The 26,110-nt window shown below is 45.6% G+C and overlaps 1 protein-coding gene across 2 annotated transcripts in view; it reads right to left on the bottom strand.

Moving 5' to 3' along the window:
- Nucleotides 1–26,110, bottom strand: part of gps2 (G protein pathway suppressor 2) — a 46,222-nt gene that overhangs the window by 11,745 nt on the left and 8,367 nt on the right. For both annotated transcript variants that reach the window (XM_043686898.2, XM_087983004.1), the window contains exons 3-6: nt 22,780–22,889; nt 22,156–22,274; nt 9,551–9,630; nt 7,384–7,457 (exon numbers count right to left, since the gene is read on the bottom strand). In XM_043686898.2, coding sequence (XP_043542833.1) covers nt 7,384–7,457; nt 9,551–9,630; nt 22,156–22,274; nt 22,780–22,889 — 383 coding nt within the window. The remainder of the gene's footprint in view (nt 1–7,383; nt 7,458–9,550; nt 9,631–22,155; nt 22,275–22,779; nt 22,890–26,110) is intronic.

Below are 26,110 nucleotides of genomic sequence, written 5' to 3'. Positions count from 1 at the left end.
TGCTTCTTCAATGTCACCAATGTGCCTGCTTCCACCACCTCTTCTGGCCGTGTGCTCCAGGCTCCTCCCACTAAACGTCCCTCATACATCTCCCTTCAACTCTGCTCCTCTTACCTAGAAGAAAGTGAGGACTGCAGATGCTGGAGATCAGAGCTGAAAATGTGTTGCTGAAAAAGCGCAGCAGGTCAGGCAGCATCCAAGAAGAAGGAGAACCGACGTTTCAGGCATGAGCCCTTCTTCCTCCCTCCTCTTGCAAGGATGCCTTCCTTGAAGAAGCTCTCTTCCTCCCTCATTCCTGAAACGTCGATTCTCCTGCTCCTTGGATGCTGCCTGACCTGCTGCGCTTTTCCAGCAACACATTTTCAGCTCTGATCTCCAGCATCTGCAGTCCTCACTTTCTCCTAGAAGATTTTAACCTACTGCGAATCCTCTTGCAAGGATGCCTTCCTTGAAGAAGCTCTCTTCCTCCTTCATTCCTGAAGGGCTCATGCCCGAAACGTCGATTCTCCTGTTCCTTGGATGCTGCCTCACCTGCTGCGCTTTTCCAGCAACACATTTTCAGTTCATCTTACCTAGAACCCGTGCCCTCCTTCTAACTGAAACTTCAATCATGGGAAAAAAGCCTTCGACTATCCATCCTATCGATGCCTCTCATACTTCTGTAGAGCTCTATCTGGTCTTTCTAATGAAAACAATCCTAGTCTTTTTAACCTTTCCTCACGGCCAATGCCCTCAAGCCCAGACAACATCCTGGTGAACCATCTCTGCCCTTTCTCCAAAGTTTCCCCATCCTTCTAGTAGTGTCATAGAGTCATAGGGATGTACAGCACAGAAACAGACCCTTCGGTCCAAACCGTCCATGCCGACCAGATATCTCGACCCAATCTAGCCCACCTATCAGCACCCGGCCCATATCCCTCCAAACCCTTCCCATTCATATACCCATCCAGATGCCTTTTAAATGCTGTAATTGTACCAGCCCCCACCACTTCCTCTGGCAGCTCATTCCATGCACATACTACCCTGTGTGCGAAAACATTGGCCCCCAGGGTCACATTTATATCTTTCCCCCCTCACCCTAAACCTATGTCTTCTAGTTCTGTACACCCCCACTCTAGGCAAAAGACATTGTCTATTTACTCTATCCATGCCCTTCATGATTTTATAAACCTCAATAAGATCACCCCCTCAATCTCCAACACTCCAGGGCAAACAGCCCCAGCCTATTCAGCCTCTCCCTATAGCTCAAACCCTCCAATCCTGGCAGCATCCTTGTAAATCTTTTCTGAACCCTTTCAAGTTTCACAATATCCTTCTGATTCCAGAACTGCACACAATATTCCAACAGTGGCCTAACCAATGTCCTGTACAGTTGCACCATGACCTCCCAACTCCTGTACTTAATACTCTGACCAATAAAGGAACACATACCAAACGCCTTCTTCACTATCCTATCTACCTGCGACTCCACTTTCAAGGAGCTATGAACCTGCACTCCAAGGTCCCTTTGTTCAGCAACACTCCCCAGGACCTTACCATTCAGTGTATAAGTCCTGCTCTGATTTGATTTTCCAAAATGCAGCACCTCGCATTTATCTGAATTAAACTCCATCTGCCACTTCTCAGCCCATTGGCCCATCTGGTCCAGATCCTGTTGTAATCTGAGGTAACCCTCTTCGCTGTCCACTATACCTCCAATTTTGGTGTCATCTGCAAGCTTACTAACATTCAAATCTTTTATATAAATGATGAAAAGCAGTGGATCCAACACCAATCCTTGTGGCACACCACTGGTCACAGGCCTCCAGACTGAAAACAACCTCTATCACCACCCTCTGTTTTCTACCTTTGAGCCAGTTTTGCAGCCAAATGACTAGTTCTCCCTGTATTCCATGTAACCAGTAACCATATGCCTTATTGAAGTCCATATAGGTCACGTCCACCACTCTGCCCTCATTAATCCTCTTTGTTACTTCTTCAAAAAACTCAATCAAGTTTGTGAGACATGATTTCCCACGCACAAAGCCATGCTGACTATCCCTAATCCATATCCGCCACAAATTCACCTGCACCTCCACACACATCATTTATTGCATCCGCTGCACCCGATGTGGCCTCCTCTATATTGGGGAGATAGGCCGCCTACTTGCGGAACGTTTCAGAGAACACCTCTGGGACACCCGGACCAACCAACCCAACCGCCCCGTGGCTCAACACTTCAACTCCCCCTCTCACTCCACCAAGGACATGCAGGTCCTTGGACACCTCCATCGCCAGACCATAGCAACACGACGGTTGGAGGAATAACGCCTCATCTTCCGCCTAGGAACCCTCCAACCACAAGGGATGAACTCAGATTTCTCCAGTTTCCTCATTTCCCCTCCCCCCACCTTGTCTCAGTCAAATCCCTCGAACTCAGCACCGCATTCCTAACCTGCAATCTTCTTCCTGACCTCTCCGCCCCCACCCCCACTCCGGCCTATCACCCTCACCTTGACCTCCTTCCACCTATCGCATTTCCAACGCCCCTCCCCCAAGTTCCTCCTCCCTACCTTTTATCTTAGCCTGCTGGACACACTTTCCTCATTCCTGAAGAAGGGCTCATGCCCGAAACGTCGATTCTCCTGCTCCTTGGATGCTGCCTGACCTGCTGCGCTTTTCCAGCAACACATTTTCAGCGCTATCCCTAATCGGTCCCCAATTTCCGAATACATGCACATCCTGTCCCTCAGCATTCTCTCCATATACTTGCCCGCTACCAACGTCGGGCTCACTGGTCTATACTTTCCTGGTTTTTCCATACCACCTTTCTTAAATAGTGGCACCTCACCTGTGACTATCGATGATACAAATACTTCAGAAAGGGGCCCAGTAATCACTTCTCTAGCTTCCCACAGAGTTCTAAGGTACATTTGATCAGGTCTTGGGGATTTATCCACCTTTCTGCATTTCAAGGCATCCAGCACTTCCTCCTCTGTAATATGGATAATTTTCAAGATGTCCCCATCTATTTCCCTTCATCTATTTCCATATCTTCTATATCCTTTTCCACAATAAATACTGATGCAAAATACTCATATGGTATCTCTCCCATCTTCTGCAGTTCCACACAAAGATCAGCAAAGCAGCCTAAGGGGCCCAGTGTCTCCCTAGTTACCCTTTTGTTCTTAGTGTATTTATAAAAACTCTTTGGATTCTCCTTAACCCTATTTGCCAAAGCTATCTCATGTCCCCCTTTTGCCCTCCTGATTTCCCTCTTAAGTATACTCCGACTGCCTTTACACTCTAAGGATTTACTCAGTCCCTCCTGTCTATACCTGACTCACGCTTCCTTCTTTTTCTTAACCACAACCTCAATTTCTCTCGAAATCCAGCTTTCCCTACATTTACCAGCCTTTCCTTTCACCCTAACAGGAATATACTTTCTCTGGATTCTAGTTATCTCATTTCTGAAGGCTTCCCATTTTCTAGCCGTCCCTTTACCTGTGAACACCAACCCCTCCAATCAGGTTTTGAAAATTCTTGCCTAATACCGTCAAAATTGGGCTACCTCCAATTTAGAACTTCAACTTTTCGATCTGGTCTATCCTTTTCCATCACTATTTTAAAACCAATAGAATTATGGTCGCTGGCCCCAAAGTGCTCCCCCACTGACACCTTAGTCACCTGCCCTGCCTTATTTCCCAAAAGTAGATCAAGTTTTGTACCTTCTCTAGTGGGTACATCCACATACTGAATCATAACAGTTTCTTGTGCACACTTAACAAGTTCATCTCCAGCTAAACCCTTAAACACTATGGCAGTTTCAGTCTATGTTTGGAAAGTTAAAATCCCCTACCATAACTACCCTATTATTCTGACAGATAACTGAAATCTTACAAATTTGTTTCTCAATTTCCTGCTGACTATTAAGGGGTCTATAACACAATCCCAATAAGGTGATTGTCTCTTTCTTATTTCTCAGTTCCACGCAAGTAACTTCCCTGTGGCAACACAATACTCCATCTTGGCCACGTGTGTTGCCACTTTGAGGGAACTGTGGACCTGCACACCCAGATCCATCTGTATGTTCATGTTTCTAAGGGTTCTGCCAGTTACAGTATAACTCACACTTGAATTTGATCCTCCAAAATGTATCACCTTGCAGGGATTATTACAGGAAGTCTGACAGCCACACGAGCAGCCCCATCAAACGGTTAACCGGACGAGTGACAAGTTAGCCCAGTTTAGCAGACCATTGGACCAGGGTAGAATTTGGTCTGAAGCATCCAGAAATCCCCAATCTTCTTCCCGTGATGCCAAGCAGATATGAGAACGTTCCAATTCATTTTTTTCCCAAAATGGATGACATCTGGATGCTCTGTTTCAAAAAAGGACATTACTGATTTATAGGAGAAAGTGAGGACTGCAGATGCTGGAGATCAGAGCTGAAAATGTGTGGCTGGAAAAGCGCAACAGGTCAGGCAGCATCCAAGGAACAGGAGAATCGACGTTTCGGGCATAAGCTCTTCTTCATAAGCCCTGAAAAAGGGCTTATGCCCGAAACGTCGATTCTCCTGTTCCTTGGATGCTGCCTGACCTGCTGCACTTTTCCAGCAACACATTTTCAGCTCTGATCTCCAGCATCTGCAGTCCTCACTTTCTCCTCACCACTGATTTATAAGCCGGCTGCCACATGTCACCTGAGTCGTGGAACTCAATTTGAGTAAGTTTATAATAATAGATTACAGTGCTGTTGCTGGACAAAACTCCTGTGGACCTGTCATTGTGAGGACTTGTCCAAAGACAACAAGGGCATCAACACTCAATTTGACTCCAAAATGTACCAGATGACAACAGCTAATGAAACCAATTAGTACAAGGAAGTCCGAAAGAGCTCCATCTGCCTTCACTCTAAACCAATGGAATCTGATAGGACTATGAATTACTTTCCAATGTGTATGCATGTCCAATCATCACATAACCATAACACTTCGATTTCTGGTTTGGAGATGCCGGTGTTGGACTGGGGTGTATAAAGTTAAAAATCACACAATACCAGGTTATAGTCCAACAGGTTTAATTGGAAGCACTAGCTTTTGGAGCATCGCTCCTTCATCAGGTGGTTGTGGAGGACACAATTGTACGACACAGAATTTATAGCAAAAGTTTACAATGTGATGTAACTGAAATTACACATTGAAAAATACCTAGATTGTTTGTTGAGTCTTTCATAAGTTAGAATGACCATGTTATTTCACTTCTTTCATATGTAAATCACAAAACTTTTTTTTTAAAAAGTTAAATTCTCAGGTTAACTCTAACAACTGGTGTTAGCCAGATAGTATGTTGAAGGTGTTAGCCCCCTGTGTCATAATGTTTAGACTGATTCTAATCTAAAAAGTGAGTTAACACAGAGTTCACATGAATTCATGCAGTTTTTTGAGCAAAGTACAAATTCACCCCACAAACATATGTATATGTGAGCACGTGGGTTTGTGTGTGTGTGTCTGTCTGGGATGGGGGGCTGAGAGTGTGAGAAAGAGTGTGTGTGCGTGCATATGAGAGTGTAGAGTGTCTAAGTCTGTGGGGGGGTGCAAATGAGAGTGTGGGAGCGTGTGTCTGTAGGAGTGTGTGTGTCTGGAGAAGGGGGGTTGTGAGTATCTGTGAGAGTGTGTATATGAGTGTGTGTGAGTATAGAGTAGTCTAAGTCTGTGAAAGGATGCATGTGAAAGCTTGGTTTGGTCTTTGCAGGTCAGCAATGCACACTGCTGAGTTAACAGCAGAAATCAGGCAACAAAGCCACAAGACTCTATGTCCAAATCATTCTCAAAACCTGTTTCCAGAAGGTCACATGTTTGTCTGAGAAAACAAATGGGTCCTCAGGATGCAAGAATTTGATAAAGTTGTCCAAATAACAGGGCATCTCTTATTGCCAATAAACTCTCTATTTCATCTGGGCATCAGTTATACATTAATGATCCAACAAAGAACTGAGGGTATTGTTGCTAAGTTTGCATATGACCCAAAGACAGGTGGTGTTGAGGAAGCACTTGGGACAGTCTAGGAGAGTGGGCAAAGAAGTGGCAAATGGAATACATTATGGGAAAATGAGGGGTCATGCACTTTGGCACGAAGACTAGAGGCATTGACTATTTTCAAATGGGGAAAGTCTTCAGAAATCTGAAGCACAAAGGGACTGAGAAGTTCTAGCTCAGAATTCTCTTAAGGCTGACATGCAGATTCAGTTGATAATTAGTTAGTAAGGCAAATGCAAAATGTTAGCATTCATTTCAAGAGGGCGAGAATACAAAAGCAGGGATGTACTAATGAGGCCACGTTAGATTATGATTCAAATGCATTTGGAATATTGTGAGCAATTTTGGGCCCAGGATATACTGGCATTGAGGGGGTCCAGAGGAGGTTCTCAAGAATGATCCCGGGTTTGTCATGTGAGGATTCGAAGTCTGTATTGGATGGACCTTTAGAAGGATTAGGGAGGGATCTCATTGAAGGTTACGGAATACTGAGAGGCCTCAGAGTGAAGGAACAACTCTTTCAAACTGAGACAAGGAGGAATTTTGTCAGCTAGAGGGTGGTGGATCTGTGAAAACCCATTGCTGCAAAAGACTGTGGAGGCCATGTCATCGACTGTCTTCAAGACAATGATAAATAGGTTCTTGATGAGAAAGAGGGTCAAAAGTTACATAGAGAAGACAGAAGAATGGGTAGAGAAGCAGAACAGCAATGCTTGAATGGCAGAGTACTGTCGAAGGACCGAATGACCTAATTCTGCTCCTATATCTTATGGTCTTATGTGGGCTGCTCCTGAACTTCCAGAGTGAAGAGATCACCCTCACTGGACTCAACATAAAAAACTAACTAAAGTTTATTCTTAACCAATTTTCTGTTATTATATCTTACCTGTATGCACACACTGTAGTGATAAACCTTTCCAGAAAAATTGTGCCAATAAATAACGTTTCTGATTTTAAAAATCCACACAAGACTATTGCTAATGACCTGGTGTCAGATGATTATATGGAAAAGGGGGCTTTAATTCAGCCGTATCAAGATCCTAAACTGGAAAGAAGAAGAATCTTGTTGTGGTGAGGTTTTGGTCTAACTTGCTGCCTTGTCCATCAGATTCATGGTCAATGTTTCTCTTTTGGCCATTTCAAAGCCCTTTTGAGGGGGGGCCTTGGTTTTAACTGATCAACTGAAAGGCTGCACCTCTCAAACGTGCTCTAAGTGTCAGTCTGGGTGAGGCACTCCAGCCTCTGTGCTGGAATCCATGACTTCCTGACTCAGGGAGCAGAGTGCTGCCTACTGAGTACAGGCGGTGGTCTGTATTCTGAATTCTTAACAGCTCAGCCAGCCCGGGGGGGGGGGGGGGGGACTTACCTGTGCAATGGCTGATGTGAACATCTGTGATTTTGGCCGATCGCCCAACAGTCCGCCTGGTCTCCCATGGCCTTCTGCGGAATGAGAACACGAGGATAAAGGTGAAAATGCCATCATCCCTTTAGTGCCCGCCAGCACGAGGAGTCAAGGATGAGCGGAAACGTCAGCTGATATTCAGACCTTCTCCCAACCAAAATTAACACAAGCTAAAAATGATCTGAGGAGACATTTCCACCACGGTTCACAACAGGCACACTCTTAAATGACAGGAAGTTGTGTTCGCATGGTTCCCACTGACTCCATCAGTTTCTAAATTGATAATGGGATTTAGATTCACCAATCTCACCATATAGTGCTTGGGACTGTAGTACCTGATGCTAAATATTCAAAATAATTTCCAAGTGCATTCTGATAAATTGCCATTTTATATTGCAGAATCAAAGTTTCTAGAGAATTGTAGGATTGACAAGGACTGCTGCTGGAGATTTGGGACTCTTGTCTTGAGCGCAGGTAAAGCTTCTGGGAGCACAGAATCACAGGGAATAGGAATAGGCTCTTCAATGCTTTCAACCTGACCACGGCAGATCATCCAACTCAATATCCTGTTCCCACTTGCACCTGAAGAACAGGGGCAAGCTGCTTCGTTACATTGCAACATGATGCAAGAGGCTTCTGGGATTGTCCATAAAACCTATTTGATGCTCCGGAAACAGTTCTTTATTCATATTGAGCTCAACGTTAATTGCAGTGAGGGCGAGGACAAATGGTGAAGACGGCGATTCAATAACAGTCAGTCAACAAACCATGCATCTGAACCTGATCCTTTCCCATTGGAAAGTGGGACCAGGCAGAACTGGACTTTGATGGTGCATCTTTAAGGTCAGCCAAGTGGATGAGGTGCAGTGAGTGCCTCCTTCAGGGGAAAAGACTGAAAGGGCGACTGGAAATAGAGAGTGAAAATCTCAGATGTCTACGTGAATGTCAATTGCCTTCACTGGAATAGGTGGTCTTTGGGCCCTCAAATCTGTTCTTTCATTCAGTCAGACCTTTCTTAATCTGTCTAAGCTGAACTCTAACTCTGGAACCCTGAATTCCAGTACCCAATTGAAAAAGCTTACCTTACTTTTTAAATTTTCAAGATTGACTCCCAACCTCAACAGGGAGCATGGCTTTCCAGATTTCTACTGTCCTTAGTGTGAGGAAGTGTTTTTTTTAAGATTAGAATACCTATAACGTGGAAGCAGGCTGCTCGGCCCAACAAATCCACACCAACCTTCAAGAGAAACCCACCCAGACCCATTTCCTTCTGACTAAAGCTCCTAACACTACGGGCAATTTAGCATGGCCAATTCACCTGACCTGCACATCCTTGGACTGTGGGAGGAAACCAGAGCACCCGGAGGAAACCCACGCAGACACGGGGAGAACGTGCAAACTCCACACAGACAGTCATCCAAGACAGGAATCGAACCTGGGATCCTGGTGCTGTGAGGCAGCAGTGCTAACCACTGAGCCACCGTGCTGCTCCTTAAGGGGGTAAGGACCCCCCCCCCAACCCACCCCGCCTCTTTCAGAACATGCACTTCATGGAAATAGTTCGTCTCAATCAAATCCTTTAATCATTTTCAACCTCCATTAGACCACCCATTAATCTCCGAGTCCAATACCAACATCTTGATTTTTTTTCTCAGGGGAGATTGGTGATCAGGGTTCCATGTAGTTGAGGCACTTTTCAATTCAAACTCACGTAATGCATGCAGAGGTACCCAGAAATTCAGACAAAATGACTCCATTCATATTGTGTTGATCAAGGAATGATCTCATTGTGGCATAAGTGACAATAAAACAATTTTGGGGGCGAGGAAGGGTCCAGAATGTACAGGCTGTACAGGGGTGACGTCAAGAAGCGCCGCGCCGCGCGCCACCACCCCCCCCCCCTTAAATGTGTGTGGACATCTAGAATTCTTGCCCTCCACAAACCTATTCAATTCAACATTCCAAAACTGAGACTGACATCTGTTTGCTGAGGTGAGGGCACTCACAGATCAGCCTCAATGGAATTGAATGGCAGAACAGGTTAGAGGGGGATGCGTGAATGACTTCCTCTTGTTCCTATCACCCGAAGCAGTTTAAAAATTCACGCCGTGATGGTTGAAGCTGACCTTACCTTGGATGTTGATGAGATGCTGGCTGGAATGGACAGCTAGTGCCTGTGGGTAGGTTGCCTGGGTCAGGGTGCTCATATCACTGGAATAAAAGGTACAATGCAAAGGAATAATCACACTGTTAATGCAGTTGACGGAACTGTGCATAAGGAAGCTCCAGTTCCTGTGCTGCTCTACCTGATTTATGCTAGATGCATACTGACCGTCCTACTCTGCATTGCTATGGCTCATCAGTATTCCCCTGAGATTCCACTGAGTAATCTCTTCTGTACCAAATAGCTCAGTAATACCAGCTGAACTCAAGGATAAAGAATGGCCACACCACTGATATATTGGGTGGGTGCCTGAACACCAGGGAGCCGATTCAAATGGAGAATGTGATTAAACCTGATAATGTTCCACTTTTACAGGAACAAAAAAAAAATCAACATTACTGAAATTGAGAAAGTTTACAGAACAGAGGCATCTGGGTTTTCTGATTTTCACAAAAAATTTTCATTCGCGTGATTAAGGCATCGCTGGTTAGGCCAGCATTTATTCCCCATCCCGAGTCACCAAGAGTCAACCACATTTTTGAGTCTACCAACATGTCGGCCAGATCAGGTAAGGATGGCAGTTTCTTCCCTGAAGAAGATTGATGAGCCAGATGGGTTTTTCCAACAATCGACAAGGAATTCATTGTCATAAGTTGTCATTAGAATCAATTTTGGATTTTTATTAAATTCCAATTCCTCCATCTGTCATGGAGGGATTTGAACCTGGGTCCCAGGATATCACCTTGGTCGCTGGATTAAATGTCTAGTGATAATACCACTAGGCCATCACCGTCCAAAATGCAAGTACGCATTACAGCAAATGATTAGGAAAGCAAATAATGTTATAGAATTCCATAGTATCCCTACAGTATGGAAACAGGCCATTTGGCCCAACAAGTCTACACCAACCCTCCAAAGAGTAACTCACCCAGACTCATTCCGTTACCCTATTACTTTACATTTACCCCTGACTAATGCACCTAACACCCCTGAACACTATTTAGCCTGGCCAATTCACCTAATCTGCACATCTTTGGATTGTTGTTAATTACAGGGGAACACAGTGTAAAAGTAGGTACGTTTTGCTTCAGTTCAGACCACACCTGAAGTACTATGTACAGTTTCACACTCATTCTGGAAGAAAGGATACAAAAGAAGCAATTGCAGAAGTCCATTTCATGATTCTTGGGAGAAGGGGGGTTACCTTGTGAGGAAAGAGTCATAGAGCTGGACAGCACCCAACTCATCCATGCCAATCCGATACCCTAGTTCCATTTGCCAGCATTTGTTCCATGTGTCTCTAAACCTTTCCTATTCATATACCCATCCAGATGCCTTTTATATGGTGGAACTGTCCCAGCCTCCAACACTTCCTCTGGCAGCTCATTCCATACACGCACCACCCTTTGCTCGAAAACCTTGGCCTTTACATCCTTTTCAGATTATCCCCCTCTCAACATAAACCTATGCCCTCTAGTTTTGGACGCCCCAACCCTGAGAAAAAGACTTTGGCTATTCACCCTATCCATTTACCTCATGTTTTTATAAACCTCTGTAAGGTCACCCCCTCAGCCTCCAATGATTAGATTAGATCCTCAACAGTGTGGAAACAGGCCCTTCGGCCCAACCAGTCCACACCGACCCTCCGGAGAGTAATCCACCCAAACCCATTTCTGTCTGACTAATGCACCTAACACTATGGGCAATTTAGCATGGCCAATTCACCTAACCTGCACATCTTTGGACTGTGGGAGGAAACTGGAGCACCCAGAGGAAACCAACGCAGACACGGGGAGAATGTGCCAACTCCACACAGACAGTCACCCGAGGCTGGAATCGAACCTGGGATCCTAGTGCTGTGAGGCAACAGTGCTAACCAATGAGCCACCGTGTCGCCCCAGGGCGCCAATGCTGCAGGGAAAATAGCTCCAGCCTATTCAGCTTTTCTTTATAGCTCAAACTCTCCAATCCCAGCAAGATCCTTGTGAATCTTTTCTGAACATCTTCCATTTATCAGGGAGATGAGAATTTAATGCATTATTCCAAAAGTGGCCTAACCAATGCCCTGTACAGTCACAACATGACAACTTATACTCAATGCACTGACCAATAAAGGAAATGCTTTCTTCACTATCCTGTATACCTGCCGCTCTACTTTCAAGGAACTATGAATTTGCACCCAAGGTCTCTTTGATCAGCAGCACTACTATTGAGTGTTTTAAGTCCTGCCCTGATTTACCTTACTAAAATGCAAACCTTGCATTTATCTAAATTAAACTCCATCTGCCACTCTGTGGCCCATACGATCAAGGTCCCATTATACTGAGATAAGCTTCACTGTCCACTACATCACCAATTTTGGTGTCATGTGCAAACATATTAACCAATCCTCATTTATATCCAAATCATTCATATAAATGACAAAAAAAGTGTACCAAGGATGAGGGGATGTTTCCACTTTTCAGCGAATCTAGGATGTGGTTTTGAAATCAGGAGTCACCCAATAAGCGGAGATGAGACGCAATTGATCCTCTCATGAGCAATCTTCCCCCTGACGTTTTCCTCTTCTGCATGAACCTCCAGAAACGGAAGTAAAAGTTGCAGCTTGTATCTGCAACCAATCACCATGCACAGAACACTGCAGTGGCTGCACTGAGTGTTGCTGGGCAGCTGAGAAGGGACATTGGTTGTGAGTATTTGGAACCCTCTCCCTAAAAAGGTGGTGGTAGCAGAGTCCTTGCATATTTTTAAGGCAGACATAGATAATTTCCTATCTTACTTAACAAGAATCTGTCTGGGAAGGTGGGAATGTGGAGTAATCAAACCAACTTTTAGAATAGTGAAGGAGACCGATCAAGGCTACTCCTTGACTGTATGTAAGTGGCTTGACTATTCCTTGGCTCGGTTGTCAAAGTTGGGATCTTGCCATGCATGCTACCTTTCCCTCTGTGCCAAAAGCCACACAGCCTCACTTTACCATGTTTTACATGAAGTGCATGGTCCTTTTTCAAGATGCGGCAAAGCGCTACCTTCCAGAAATACTGGTGTTTTTAACACAGCTTTATGTCCACATGACACAGCCTTGCTAAGTTTAATTCAGAACTTCCATTTTGGCTACCTGACATTTTAAAATTTTATTTTTTCTTTTGCTGCCTCAGAAGATGCTGACTCTTGGCAATGCACGTTGAGGTACTCAGCTACACTTCAATTTTACAAGTTGTCCTGGTCCTGTTTGTCTCAACCTGGTACTGAACATTCCCAACCTTTGACACTGCTACTCAAGTATGATGATTTAAAAACTACACCAGGCGTTGTAAAGCAAAGGACTGACAATGCGGAATCGGTCAATTTCCCCGAATACCAACCAATCAAATGGTAGCCATCCTAAATGCAATTGCCTCCTTGGGTGAGGTTTTGAGTATGTAACTGCTGGCCAGTGAACGCATTTTGTCACTGCTTCACAACACAGCCAGACTCAAAGCTGGTCTAATTCTTTCAAACAGCCTAATAATACAGCAGAGCCTGCGGTATAATTAGACAGTCAAAGGGCACTGACGATGAGGCAGTAACATTATCTTAGAGTTCAAATGACTTTCACAGGCAGAACTGATACCCTGTTTAGCATTTAGAAACACAATTTATTAGCTATCCAGGCTTGCCCTGGAGAAGGTAGTGGTGTGCTGCTTTTTTATCTGCAGCAGTTCATTTGCTTTAGGTACATCCAGTGCTTTTGGAAAGGGAGTTTTAGGGTTTTGAATTGACAACAATTAACCACAATGGCTCAGTGGTTAGCACTGCTGCCTCACAGCACCAGGGACCTGGGTTTGATTCCAGCCTCAGGTGACTGTCAGTCTGGAGTTTGCACATTCTCCCCACGCTCCGGTGCAGGTTAGGTGAATTGGCCACGCTAAATTGCCCCTAGTGTTCAGGGATGCGTAGATTAGGTGCATTAGTCAGGGGAAATGTAGAGTATAGTGTAGGGGAATGGGTCTAGGTGGGTTTCTCTTTGGAGAGTCAGTGCGGACTTGTTGGGCCTAATGGCCTGTTTCCATACTGTACGGATTCTATGTTCAATTTTTTTGTCCCTGCTTTGTCTTTCCTGCAGGCTTAACACATCTTTACGCACAAAGTTATTCACAGAGACATCAAGGGACAGAACGTGTTACTGACAGAAAATGCTGAAGTAAAACTTGGTAAGGTTAAGTGACTTTGACCTGACCTTTTCAGGGAATATTGTCAGACAAAACTGCTTTTGGCATGTTTAATCTTTGCATGCTGGAACATGGAAGGGTTAATGGTATTAACGTTAAAACTTGGCCCGATTTCTTACAGATGACAGTTTTCTGAAAGCAGTCCCTCTTTTCTGTAACTTCATAAAGAAAATGCCTATTTCTCTTCAAAGAGAAGGCATCCCCTGCCAGCATTGGGGCCACTGTGCTTGCAGGTGGTGGTGCTCCGATGCACTCGTCCTGTAGGTGGTAGAGGTCTTGGGTTTGGGAGGTGCTGTTGAAGTCTTGGTGAATTGTTGCCCTACATCTTGAATGTGGTGAATACTCTGCTGTTGTGGGCTGGTACTGGAGGGACTGAATGTCAAATATGGTGGAAAGAGTGCCTATGAAGCAGGCTGCTTTGTCCTGTTGAACTTGAGTCTTGTTGGAGCTGGACCCAAACAGACAGAAGGAGTTTGTCGCACTCCTAATGTTGGATGGGCTTTGGAGAGTCTGGAGTTTAGAAGATTCCCTGATCTCCCTGCTGAACTTAGAGTCTCTTACTCCTCATGCTGAACCCTTTATTGTTTCACTGGGTTGAGCTTCTGATCTGCATTTTTATAAATTACTCCTTTCCAGGAACGCCTGTTCCCCAAGATGATGGCGCTAAGCTTCTTAATGAACTAGGTGAGGGGCTCAGCACAATAACTCGGAACTGTATAAAATCCAACACCGGGTAGACAATTTCCTCTTTAAAATGGCGATATTTTTAGGATTGGGTTCAAGATCCATAGTGAGTGAGGGAATTTAAACAGGAGTTGTTGACTTGGGAGCATCCAGGCACCAGAACAAGTGAATATAACCTTCAGAAATTGAAATCAGACAGTGGGAAAGTTGGTCCCTTGGGAATTTCCTGATTTCCCTCACTTGACCCACTGACAACTATACCTTCTGCTGCCTGGCCCTGAGCTCAGGAATTCCCTGCCTAAGCCTCTCTCACCATCACTCTCTCTCCCTCTCCATCTCTCCTCCCCCTCCCTCTCTCTCTTCTGCCACCTGCTATCTCCTCATCTCACATACTGTCCCCCACCCCACCCTGGAGAACCACAAAAGAAACACTGAAGGGCAAATAGAGGTTATTGGCCAAAATATGGACATTGTTGTATCTCATGACCAACACATTTGCATCTTGGAGAGCCAGTACAACTGAGTACAATTCAACTTTCAAAATGCGTAGGTGTTGGCTGTGGGTCAGTGGGTAAGAAGGGTTGTACCATGCACTGGAGACCTGTGCTCAAAGTTTAGGCTAATGCATCTGGACTGAAGAGCTAATGTATTTAAACAAAGAACAAACAAGGAGCAAAGAAAATTTACAGCCCAGGAACCGCCCCTTCAAGCCTGAGCCGATCCAAGTATACTATCGTGGGATGTGAGTATGGCTAGCTGTGCCTGCATTCTTCCCTTGTCCCTAGTTACTCTAGAGAGCATAGTGGTGAGCTGCCACCTTGAACTGTTCTAGTCCATGTGTTGTAGGTTGACCCAGAATGCTGTTGGGGAGGAAATTCTAGGATTTGACCCAGTGACATTGAAAGAACAGTGATACAGTTCCAAGTCAGGATGGTGAGTGGCTTGGAGGGGAACTTGTGTGTGGTGGTGTTCCTGTGTATCTACTGCCCTTGTCCTTTTGGAAGGAAATGGTCTCAGATTTCAAAGTTGCTCTCTCAGGAGCATTTCTTGCTCAGTCCTAATTGCCCTTGAACTTAGTGATTTGCTTGGCCATTTCAGGATGATTAGAAATCAACCACATTGCCTGGGTTTGGAATCACTGAGGCCAGACCAGGTAACGATGGGCAGATTTCCTATCCTGAAGGATATTTGTGCTCCAAATGGGTTTTTACAATAACCAATTGTACGATCATGAGCTGCTATGGAGGGATTTAAACTCAGGTCCCCACAGAACTAACCTGACCCTCAGGATTACCAGCTCAGTGACAGTGGCACTTTGTTACGATGCCCGTATTTGAGATGAATACTCATCGATGCAAATAGACAGGATAGTGAAGGTGGCATTTGGTACGCTTTCCTTTATTGGTCAGAGCATTGAGTATAGGAGTTGGGATGTTATGTTGTGACCGTACAGGACGTTGGTGAGGCCACTTTTGGAATACCGCATTCCATTCTGGTCTTGCTCCTATCGGAAAGATGTTGTGAAACTTGAAACGGTTCAGAAAAGATTTGTAAGGATATTGCCAGGGTTGGAGAGTTTAAGCTACAGACAGAGGTTGAACAGGCTGTGGCTATTTTTGCTGGAGCATTGGAGGTCGATTGGAGTCCTTATAGAGGTTTATTAAATCCTGAGGGCATTGATAGGTGAATAGTCAAGGTCTTTTTCACAGCGTGGAGGAGTCCAAAACTAGAACGCACAGGTTTAAGGTGAGAGGGGAAAGCTATAAAAGAGGCCTAAGGGACAACATTTTCGTGCATGTATGGAATGAGCTGCCAGAGGAAGTGGTGGAGGCTGGTACAATTATAACATTTAAGAGGCATTTGGATGGGTTCACAAATAGGCAGCATTTAGATGGATATGGGCCAAATGCTAACAAATGGAACTAGATTTATTTAGGACATCTGGTTGGCATGGACAAGTTGGACCAAAGGGTTCTGTACATCTCTATGACTTCTTTACTCACAAGGTAACCCTCTTGTCCAAAGAATCAGTCTAATGAGCTTCTGCAATTGCTTCTTCCATATTCTTTCTTAGAGAATGAGTGTGAAACTGTATATAATACTTCAGATGTGGTCTCAGCAATGCCCTGTACAAATGGGACTAGACCAATTTAGCGTATCTAGTCAGCATGGATGAGTAGATGTGCTAAATTGAAGGGTCTGTTTCTGAACATCTCTATGACTATTAAAGCATTGTTAATTGTTGTGAAAAAAATCCAATATCCTTTTTTTTCCCTCTACATCTTTAATAGGGAACTGAAATGGGAAATGTTTTAAAACCAAGGATAGTCGGAAGATTGCTTCATGTTTTGGATGCAAGTAACTTGCCAATCATTGTAAGTATTGTTTACACAGGTGCTGTTTCCAGTAGTAGTTCAACGTAGCTTGCAGACGAACTAGAGCCAAGGGCTTTGCCTGAATAGAGATGATTTGGAGGTGCTGGTGTTGGACTGGGGTGGACAAAGTTAAAAATCACACAGCACCAAGTTATAGTCAAACATTGGAAGAACGACCTTTCGCAGCACGGCTCCTTCATCGGGTAACTAGTGGAGTAGGAACATAGGACCCATAATTTATAGCAAAAGATCATTAGTGTCATACATTGATGTGATATATTGAACAAACGAAGGAGCAGCGGTCCGAAAGCACGTACTCCCAATATACCTGCTGGTTGAGAACCTGGTGTTGTGTGATTTTTATACCAGAAATGAGATTAGATTATTACAGTGTGGAAACTGGCCCTTCGGCCCAACAAGTCCACACCGACCCGCCGAAGCGCAATCCACCCAGACCTATTCCCCGACATTTACCCCTTCACCTAACACTATGGGCAATTTAGCATGGCCAATTCACATTTTTGGACTGTGGGAGGAAACCGGAGCACCCGGAGGAAACCCATGCAGACACGGGAGAATGTGCAAACTCCACACAGTCAGTCAGTCAGTCAACTGAGGCGGGAAATGAACCCGGGTCTCTGGCGCTGTGAGGCAGCAGTGCTAACCACTATGCCACCATGCTGCCCACTCCAAACAGAGAGTCAGTTGGCAACAGCAGCTGATTGATCTGTGAACTAGTGACCAGTTACCAATAACAAAGGGTTTCTACCTGTCAATTAGTATGTGATTGATTCTAAGGCAGTGCACCTACTTGAGACTGTGAGCAAGACACAGAGAAACTTCAGACCTCCATCACCTCAAAAGCTCAGTTCTCTGCAGTAAAAACTAGCTTTAAGCTCAAAGAAAATTAGGTTACTATTTTTTCAGCAGTTGCTGTAAGGTGTGACTTCTAACTAAGTCAAGACCTTTCTACAATTGTGAATCAAACACCAATGTCTCCTCTAAACTAGGGAAAGCATCGGGGGAACAAAGACCAAGTAGTAGCATTCTGACCACTAAGCATGCTCAGCAGGACTGAGAACAGGATCCACTGAACCGCCTTCCTAATCTCTTCCTCTGTACGTAACACCCATGATTTTTATCCCATGCCTGACAAAGTGTGTGCGTGCATTGGCATGTGTGTGTGTGGTGGTGGAGGCTTGAAAGGGATTAATTTTAACAAGTCGTCATATGCTGACAGTTCATAATTGTCTACCGCTAGCGACAAGTCTATTTACTGATAGTGGTTTGTTAAGAACAGAAACCTGGTCCATGCTTTCTGTCAACCTGGCTCTGAAAGTTATGTAAATTTGGGTATTGCATACTTTTTAAAAAACTTTACCTTTTATGTTGACTCCAAGAATAGCATGGCTTGATTTCTGAAGCTCTACTTTCAGTGAGGTACAACATTGCTCATGAAACATCCTTGCACGAAGGAAAAATTGCTGTCCTTACCTGGTCTGGCCATGTGACTCCAGAATCTCAGCAACGTAGTTGACTTTTAACTGCCAGCTCAAATGGCCTAGCCAGACACTTAATTCTATTAGCCACTAGAAAACCTTAAATAAGGAATGAGATTGGTCGGACCACCGAACACCAGCTAAGACACTGGAACAATAGCAAAATCAGCCTTCTCAACCATGCAACATTTGCTGGGAGGGAAGCGAGGACCGCGAATGCTGGAGATCAGAGTCGAAAAGTGTGGCGCTGGAAAAGCACAGCTGGTCAGGCAGCATCCGAGGAGCAGGAGAATTAACGTTTCAGACATAAGCCTTCATCGGGAGCCTATGTCCTCTAGTTTTGGACTCTCCTACCCTGTGACAGTTTTCTGGGGGCTAATATCAAAATAGGGAGATCCGTCTCATGGTCTAGTTATGCAATAGCTTAACATACTCACAGAATTGTACCGTAAACACAATGTTCCAGGTAAGACCATCACGGAATCCCCCACTATCAACATCCTGAGGGCTATCATTAAGTACAAACTAAATTGGACTAAGCATGTAAATACTATGACTACAACAGTAAGACAGAAACTAGGAATCCTGCAGTAACTAACTCATCTCCTGACTCTCAAAGCCTGTCCACCATCTACATGGCACAGGTTAGGTGTGTGTGACTGGACTGCTGCCAGCTGACTCTGTTCAGACACAGCCCTTGGCTCCAGCTCATCTGCAAATTACATTGAACTACTGCTGGAACCAGCACCTGTGTAAATAGTATTACAATGATTGGCCAGTTACTTGCTTCCAAAACAGGAATACAGTACTCCCCATTTGCCAGAATAAAGGCAGCTCCAACAATATTTAAGAAACTTGACACCATCCATTTGATTGGCACCTTCACAATAAACATACACTCCCTCCACCACTGACATACAACAGCAATCTATAAGATACACTGCAGAATTTCACCAATACTCCTTCGACAGCACTTTCCAAACCTATGGCGACAACCATCTAGAAGGAGATACATGGAATGCCATCGCCTGCGAGCTCCCTTCCAAGCCACTTCCCATTGTGACTGGGAAATATATTGCCTTTATTCCAGCGGACTCCCTCCTAAACAGCACTGGGAAAAACCTAGAAAGCGGCTCAACACCTTTTCACGGGCAGCCAGGAATGGGCAATTAACATTTGCCAAGCCAGCAAATCTATTTTCCATTGATGAACTTTCAAAATAAACCGGGGGTAGCTCATGTTACACTGAGGGTTGGGAGTTGTTGCATTTGCTATGTTTTGCACTGAGCCAAAGCTAAACCATTCAGGATTAGATTAGATTACTTACAGTGTGGTAACAGGCCCTTTGGCCCAACAAGTCCACACCGACCCGCTGAAACGCAACCCACCCAGACCCATTCGCCTACATTTAAAAGGAGTAGCACAGTGGCTCAGTGGTTAGCACTGCTGCCTCACAGCACCAGGGACCCAGGTTCGAATTCAGCCTCGGGCGACTGTCTGTGTGGAGTTTTCACATTCTCCCCCGTGTGTGTGGATTTTCCCGGGAGTTCCAGTTTCCTCCCACAGATCAAAGATATGCAGGTTAGGTGCATTGGCCATTGTGTTCAGGGATGTGCAGACTGGGGGAACGGTCTATGAGAAATGCAGGGTTACAGGGAGAGAGTACAGTGGTGCATTTGGATGGAATGCTCTTTGGAGCATCACTGTGGACTTGATAGACCGAACAGCCTGCTTTAACACTGTAGAGATTTTATCATTCACTCCGTTTACTCTGCAAGAAACCAAACAGCCCCTTTCCACATCCCCTGTACTTCCCACCACTCTCCTAATTGCTGCTCATTTCCTTACAATACTTGGTTCCAAGGCTGAGGTGAAGGTGCAAATGTTTGGTCAGCTATTTGACTGCAAATGCCATTAAGAGAGGTGTCCAGATGGGCGTACTGAGTACTGAGTTGAAAAATGTGGTGCTGGAAAAACACAGCAGGCCAGGCAACATCCGAGGAGCGGGAGAGTCGACATTTCAGGCATAAGCCCTTCTTCAGGAATGAGGCTGGTGTGCCAAGCGAGCTGACATAAAAGGTGGGTGGGGGGGGAGATGATTTGGGGGAGGGGCGCTGGGAATACGATAGGTGGAAGGAGGTGAGGGTGATAGGCCAGAGAGGGGGGTGGGGGCGGAAAGGTCAGGAAGAAGATTGCAGGTCAAGAGGGCTGTGCTGAGACCGGGGGTTGGGACTGAGATAAGGTGGGCGGAGGGGAAATGAGGAATCTGGAGAAATCTACATTCAGCCCGTGTGGTTGGAGGGTTCCTAGGCGGAAGAAGAGGCGCTCTTCCTCCAGGCGTCGTGTGGTCAGGGTCTGTATGTCCTTGGCGGAGTGGGAGGGGGAGTTAAAGTGTTCAGCCACGGAGAGGAGACCACATCGGATGCAGCGGATACAGTAAATGATGTGTGTGGAGGTACAGGTGAATTTGCAACGGATATCGAAGGATCCATTGGGGCCTTGGAGGAAAGTGAGGGGGGAGGTGTGGGCGCAAGTTTTGCACTTCTTGCAGCTGCAGGGGAAGGTGCTGGGAGTAGAGGCTGGGTTGGTGGGGGGTGTGGACCTGACGAGGGAGTCGCGGAGAGAGTGGTCTCTTTGGAACGCTGATAGGGGTGGGGAGGGAAATATATCTCTGGTGGTGGGGTCCGTTTGGAGGTGGTGGAAATGACGACGGATGATACGATGTATCCGGAGGTTGGTGGGGTGGCAGGTGAGGACCAGTGGGGTTCTGCCCTGGTGGCGATTGGAGGGGTGGGGTTCAAGGGCAGAGGAGCGGGAAGTGGAGGAGATGCAGTGGAGGCAAAGGAATCGGGAATATGGGATGGCGTTTTTACAGGGGGCAGGGTGGGAGGAGGTGTAGTCTAGGTAGCTGTGGGAGTCGGTCGGTTTGTAGTAAATGTCTGTGTTGAGTCGGTTGCCAGAGAATAAAATGGAGAGGTCTAGGAAGGGGAGGGAGGAGTCTGAGACGGTCCAGGTAAATTTGAGGTCGGGGGTGGGAGGTGTTAGTAAAGTGGATGAACTGTTCAACCTCCTCGTAGGAGCACGAGGTAGCGCCAATACAATCATCGATGTAGCGGAGGAAAAGGAGGGGGGTGGTGCCAGTGTAGCTGCAGAAGATGGACTGTTCCACATATCCGACGAAGAGGCAGGCATAGCTGGGGTCCATGCGGGTGCCCATGGAGAGGAGACCACATCGGGTGCAGCGGATACAGTAAATGATGTGTGTGGAGGTGCAGGTGAATTTGCGACGGATATGGAAGGATCCATTGGGGCCTTGGAGGGAGGTGGGGGGGGGAGGGAGGTGTGGGCGCAAGTTTTGCATTTCTTGCGGTTGCAGGGGAAGGTGCTGGGAGTGGAGGTTAGGTTGGTGGGGGGTGTGGACCTGACGAGGGAGTCGCAGAGGGAGTGGTCTCTCCGGAACGTTGATAGGGGTGGGGAGGGAAATATATCTCTGGTGGTGGGGTCTGTTTGGAGGTGGCGGAAATGACAGAGGATGACAGAGTACTGACCAGCCAAAGTTTCTGGGAAACAGGAAATCCCCTTCCTACGCAGAGGCCTATCCTAAAAGCATATGTGCAGACAGGCGAAATACAGAGGGTAGGATCAGACTTGGTGACATTGCCCAAGCCTCCTCAACATAGTCGGGTTCACACTTGGCTGAGGGGCCAAGCAGCAGCCGCAAACCAGCTGCAGGGAGCCTAAACTGCCTCATGTAGACCTAGCCTCAATCTTAGCAGGAAATTATCCAAAAGTAGGAGTCATACCTCTGTTCCTTCATCTTGGCCCGCCTCTTCTCCTCCTCATGCAGGACCTTTTTCAGCTGCAGAAAAAGCTGGTGCTTCTCTTCCTGCAGATTCTGCAGTTTCAGCTCCATCTTGGAGATCTGGGGACAGTGATGGAGCAATGAGTGAAGGTGGTAAATTGAGGGCTTCACAGCACAGGGTTCGACTGCTGAAAGATCCTCACTAACACCGAGTGCCACATTCACTCCACGTGCTGTTTTAACTGTCTTTCCCCAAGTGAGGAAGTGTTCCCCACCTTTTGATCTGCATTCATAAGGCAGGATCTTACAAGCATAGTTTTCCCTTGGCCACAAAACAAAACTTAATGGCCCAAAGAGTCTTCTTCTGTGCTGCAGCCTTCTATAAAACTGTTGCCCAACTTCTGGCATTGGATATTCCTCCCATGCCACACACCTATCCCATCAAATTCCCACAACAAGGACCAGTGCACTCTCAAAATGAGGGGGAGGCATTCACGCCAGTTGAGGATACTCATTCCCACTGGATCGAGATGATACTGGACCCTTCTAGCTGGTAATCACTTGGTCGGTGTCTGGGTTCAGTAGCAAGACAAACCTCTCCACCCCTGCCAGCCTTGAACGTTACCTGTTCCTTTGTCTCTTCCAGTGACATGCGCTCCTCCATCTCTTTCTTCCTCTTCCGTTCCTGTTCTTCTTTCATCTTCTGCTCCATCATTTTGTCCACCTCCTCTTCCTCTGCAATGAAAGCAGTTACAGCTTTCCATTTCTTATTTTAAACTAGATGTCTAGATCCATTGGAATTTAAAAGAATGAGATATAATCATATCGAACCATGCACAATTCTGAGGGGAGTGCAAAGATTAGATACTAGAAGGTGTTTCCTCTTGTGGAAAAGACTGGCACTGCAGGAATAAGTGCCAAAGACAGAGATAAGGAGAATTGTTTTCTCGAAGGTGGTGATTAGTCCGGAATTCTCTTCATTAGGGAGTAGTGGAGGTAGGGATTTTAAGCTTATTCAAGACTGAAAATAGATAGCTATTTGATTAATAAGAGTGTTGAAGATTAAAGGAGGAAGACTGACAAATGAATGGAGACCCACAACCAGATCAGCCACAATAGTGTTGAAAGGTGGGGCAGATTTGAAGGGCTAAATGATTTCTGAGGTTTGTGGTTTTATGTAGGGAAGGTCAAATACAGGTGGAAATTCCGCAGTGAATGACAGAATCCTTAGGCATATTGATATGCAGTAAGGTCTCGGCATGCAGGTCCATAGATCACTGAAAGGGGAAGCGCAGGTAGATTTAAAAAAGGCCTATGGCATACTTACCTTCATTGGAAGGGACATTGAGTACAAGGATAGAAAAGTTATGCTCCAGCTTCATAGAACTTTAGTTAGGCCACCCTTGGAAGATTGCGTACAGTTCTGGTCACCACACTACAGAAGGATGGTAATGCGTTGGAGAGGGTACCGAAAAGGTTTACCGGGATGTTGCCTGGTATAGGAGATAGAGCGTCGACCTGACAGAAGTTTATAAAGATTGTGAATGGCATGGATAGAGTGAAAAGTATGAGGCTTTTTCCCAGGCTGGAGGGGTCAATAACTGGAGGACACAGGTTCAAGGTGTGGGTGTGTGGGGTGGGGGGGGGGGGGGGGGGGGGGGGGGGGGGGGGCTGGGTGGGGAGCAGGTTTAAAAAGAGATGTACGAGGCAACTTTTCCACACAAAGTGTGGTGAGTGCCTGGAACGCACTGCCAGAAGTGGTCCTGAAAGCAGACACAATCATAGCACTCAAGAAACACTGGATGATTACATGAAGAGGAAGAGAATAGAGGGATACAGATCCTGTGTGAGGACAGTTTTAGTATAGAAGGGCAAAATGTGTCGTCGACACACGCTTGGAGTGCCAAAGAGCCTGTTCCTATGCAGTATTGTTCTTTGTTCTTTCTTTGTAAAGCTAGCTACATGGAATTAGGTCACAGATCAGCCACTTTTTTTACTATACAATGGAACAAGCTTGACAGGGGCTGAATAGCCCCCTCCTGCACCAAACAAGAGGCTGCAGAGAAAACAACACTTGGGCCTAGCTCCCTGACACTCAGAGGGTTTCCAATCCAGCCACCATATCTAACGGGAAGATTCCTGCTACCCACATGTACAGTCCTCCCCATCATCTCTTAGTGGATCAAAGACAGCTGACTGGGTCTCAGCCCCTTGGCTCTATCCTGACAGGTCCTGTTCAGACTCTGGATCAGTGGTGCTGGAAGAGCACAGCAATTCAGGCAGCATCCAACGAGCAGCTCGTTTCCAGCATCTGCAGTTATTGTTTTTACCCTGTTCAGACTCTGGCAAACCAGGGCAACAGTGGAATAGAAGAGCTTATGGTGTCAGGGGTAACATATTCACATGGATAGAAGATTGGTTGGCTAGTAGAAAACAGTGTGCATAATTGGGTCTATGTCTCATTGGCAGGATGTGATGAGTGGGGTCCCACAGTTGTTGCATAATTACAGTTATACATCCATGAAGAGAATGAAGGCAGAGTTGCTAAAATCAGAAATGGCACAATGATAGGTAGGAAGGTATGCTGTGGAGGAGGAGTTTTCAAAAAGCTGTACAAAGATTGAACCAATTGGCTAACATCTTGTACATCTAATGCAATGTGAGCAAACAGGAGTTGTTCAATTTGGCAGGTGTAAAGACTACGTATTTTGTTTGAAAATAAAAACCAGAGAACCAAATTTTATTGTTATGACTGGAAACAAACTGTATGTTGTTCACTCATAGGCTACACAAACATACATGATTTTTGTGAGGTTGATACTTGTGACACACATGCTCACACCAAGATCCTTAGGTTGGAAAAAAAACTACCAAGCACCAGCTTTTGGATTGGTTGTAACCAGACGTTTGTCACAGAACAGAGTTGAGAGAGAATGGTTGAGCTCCCATGTTTCCAAAGACCCACAGCAAACCAGATTGTGCCCACCCACCCTCACTGGGGAGTAGAAGAGAAGTAACACTGAAAAGAATCTGCAGGAAAAGAACTTAAATCAGGCCCAAGTCCAACTGACCAGCCACTGAATTGAGGAATGCTTCAGTCAATGACAATATAACAACTCCAAAAATCAAAGAACCATGAAAAAGTCACTTCATCTACCCCAGTGGGAGAAAGTGAGGACTACAGATGCTGGAGACCAGAGTTGAAAAATGTGGTGCTAGAAAAACACAGCAGGCCAGGCAGCATCCGAGGAGCAGGAAAATCGATGTTTCGGGCATAAACCCTTCTTCAGGAAGGGCTTATGCCCAAAACGTCGATGCCTCATCTACTCCAGTGCTTTGGACTCTTGATCCACAGACTTTTCTCCTTTTTGCTTATTATCCCCTGACAATATTCCCGAAAAAGTGTTTGCCTTGTTCTTGCCATTTGTCAATGAATGTGTGTGTGTTTAGATTTGGAGAGTTTCAGTTTAAGTTTGCATATTGGTAATCAATAATCTGTTTTGTCACACATGAGAATAACAGAATCCCTACAGTGTTGAAATGGGACATTTGGCCCAAAAGGTCCACACCGGTCCTCCAAAGAGTAACCCACCCAGACCCATTCCACTACCCTATTACTCTACATTTCCCATGACTAACACATCTAAAATACACATCTCTGAACACTGTGGGCAATTTACCAAGGCCAATTCACCATAACCTGCACATCTTTGGAGAAAACCAGAGCATCCGGAGGAAACCCACACAGACATGGAGAGAACATGCAAACGCCACACAGACAGTCGCCCGAGGCTGGAATCAAACCCGGGTGCCTGATGCTGTGAGGCAGCAGTGCTAACCACTGAGCCACCAAAGAATTGCAGGATAAACTTAGTATAATAAGTTCGTTTTTGATTTCTTGTTCATTGATAAAATCCTGGTGGGAGCTTCTTTTCTCTTAGATATTGATCACAGAC

This window comes from Chiloscyllium plagiosum, unplaced genomic scaffold (assembly GCF_037043375.1).
Source record: "Chiloscyllium plagiosum isolate Xiang-an unplaced genomic scaffold, Cpla_swu_hap1 HiC_scaffold_44, whole genome shotgun sequence".
NCBI classification, from domain to species: domain Eukaryota; kingdom Metazoa; phylum Chordata; class Chondrichthyes; order Orectolobiformes; family Hemiscylliidae; genus Chiloscyllium; species Chiloscyllium plagiosum.
The sequence above is the reverse complement of the archived record's forward strand: the minus strand, read 5'-3'. Positions and strand labels throughout refer to the sequence as shown.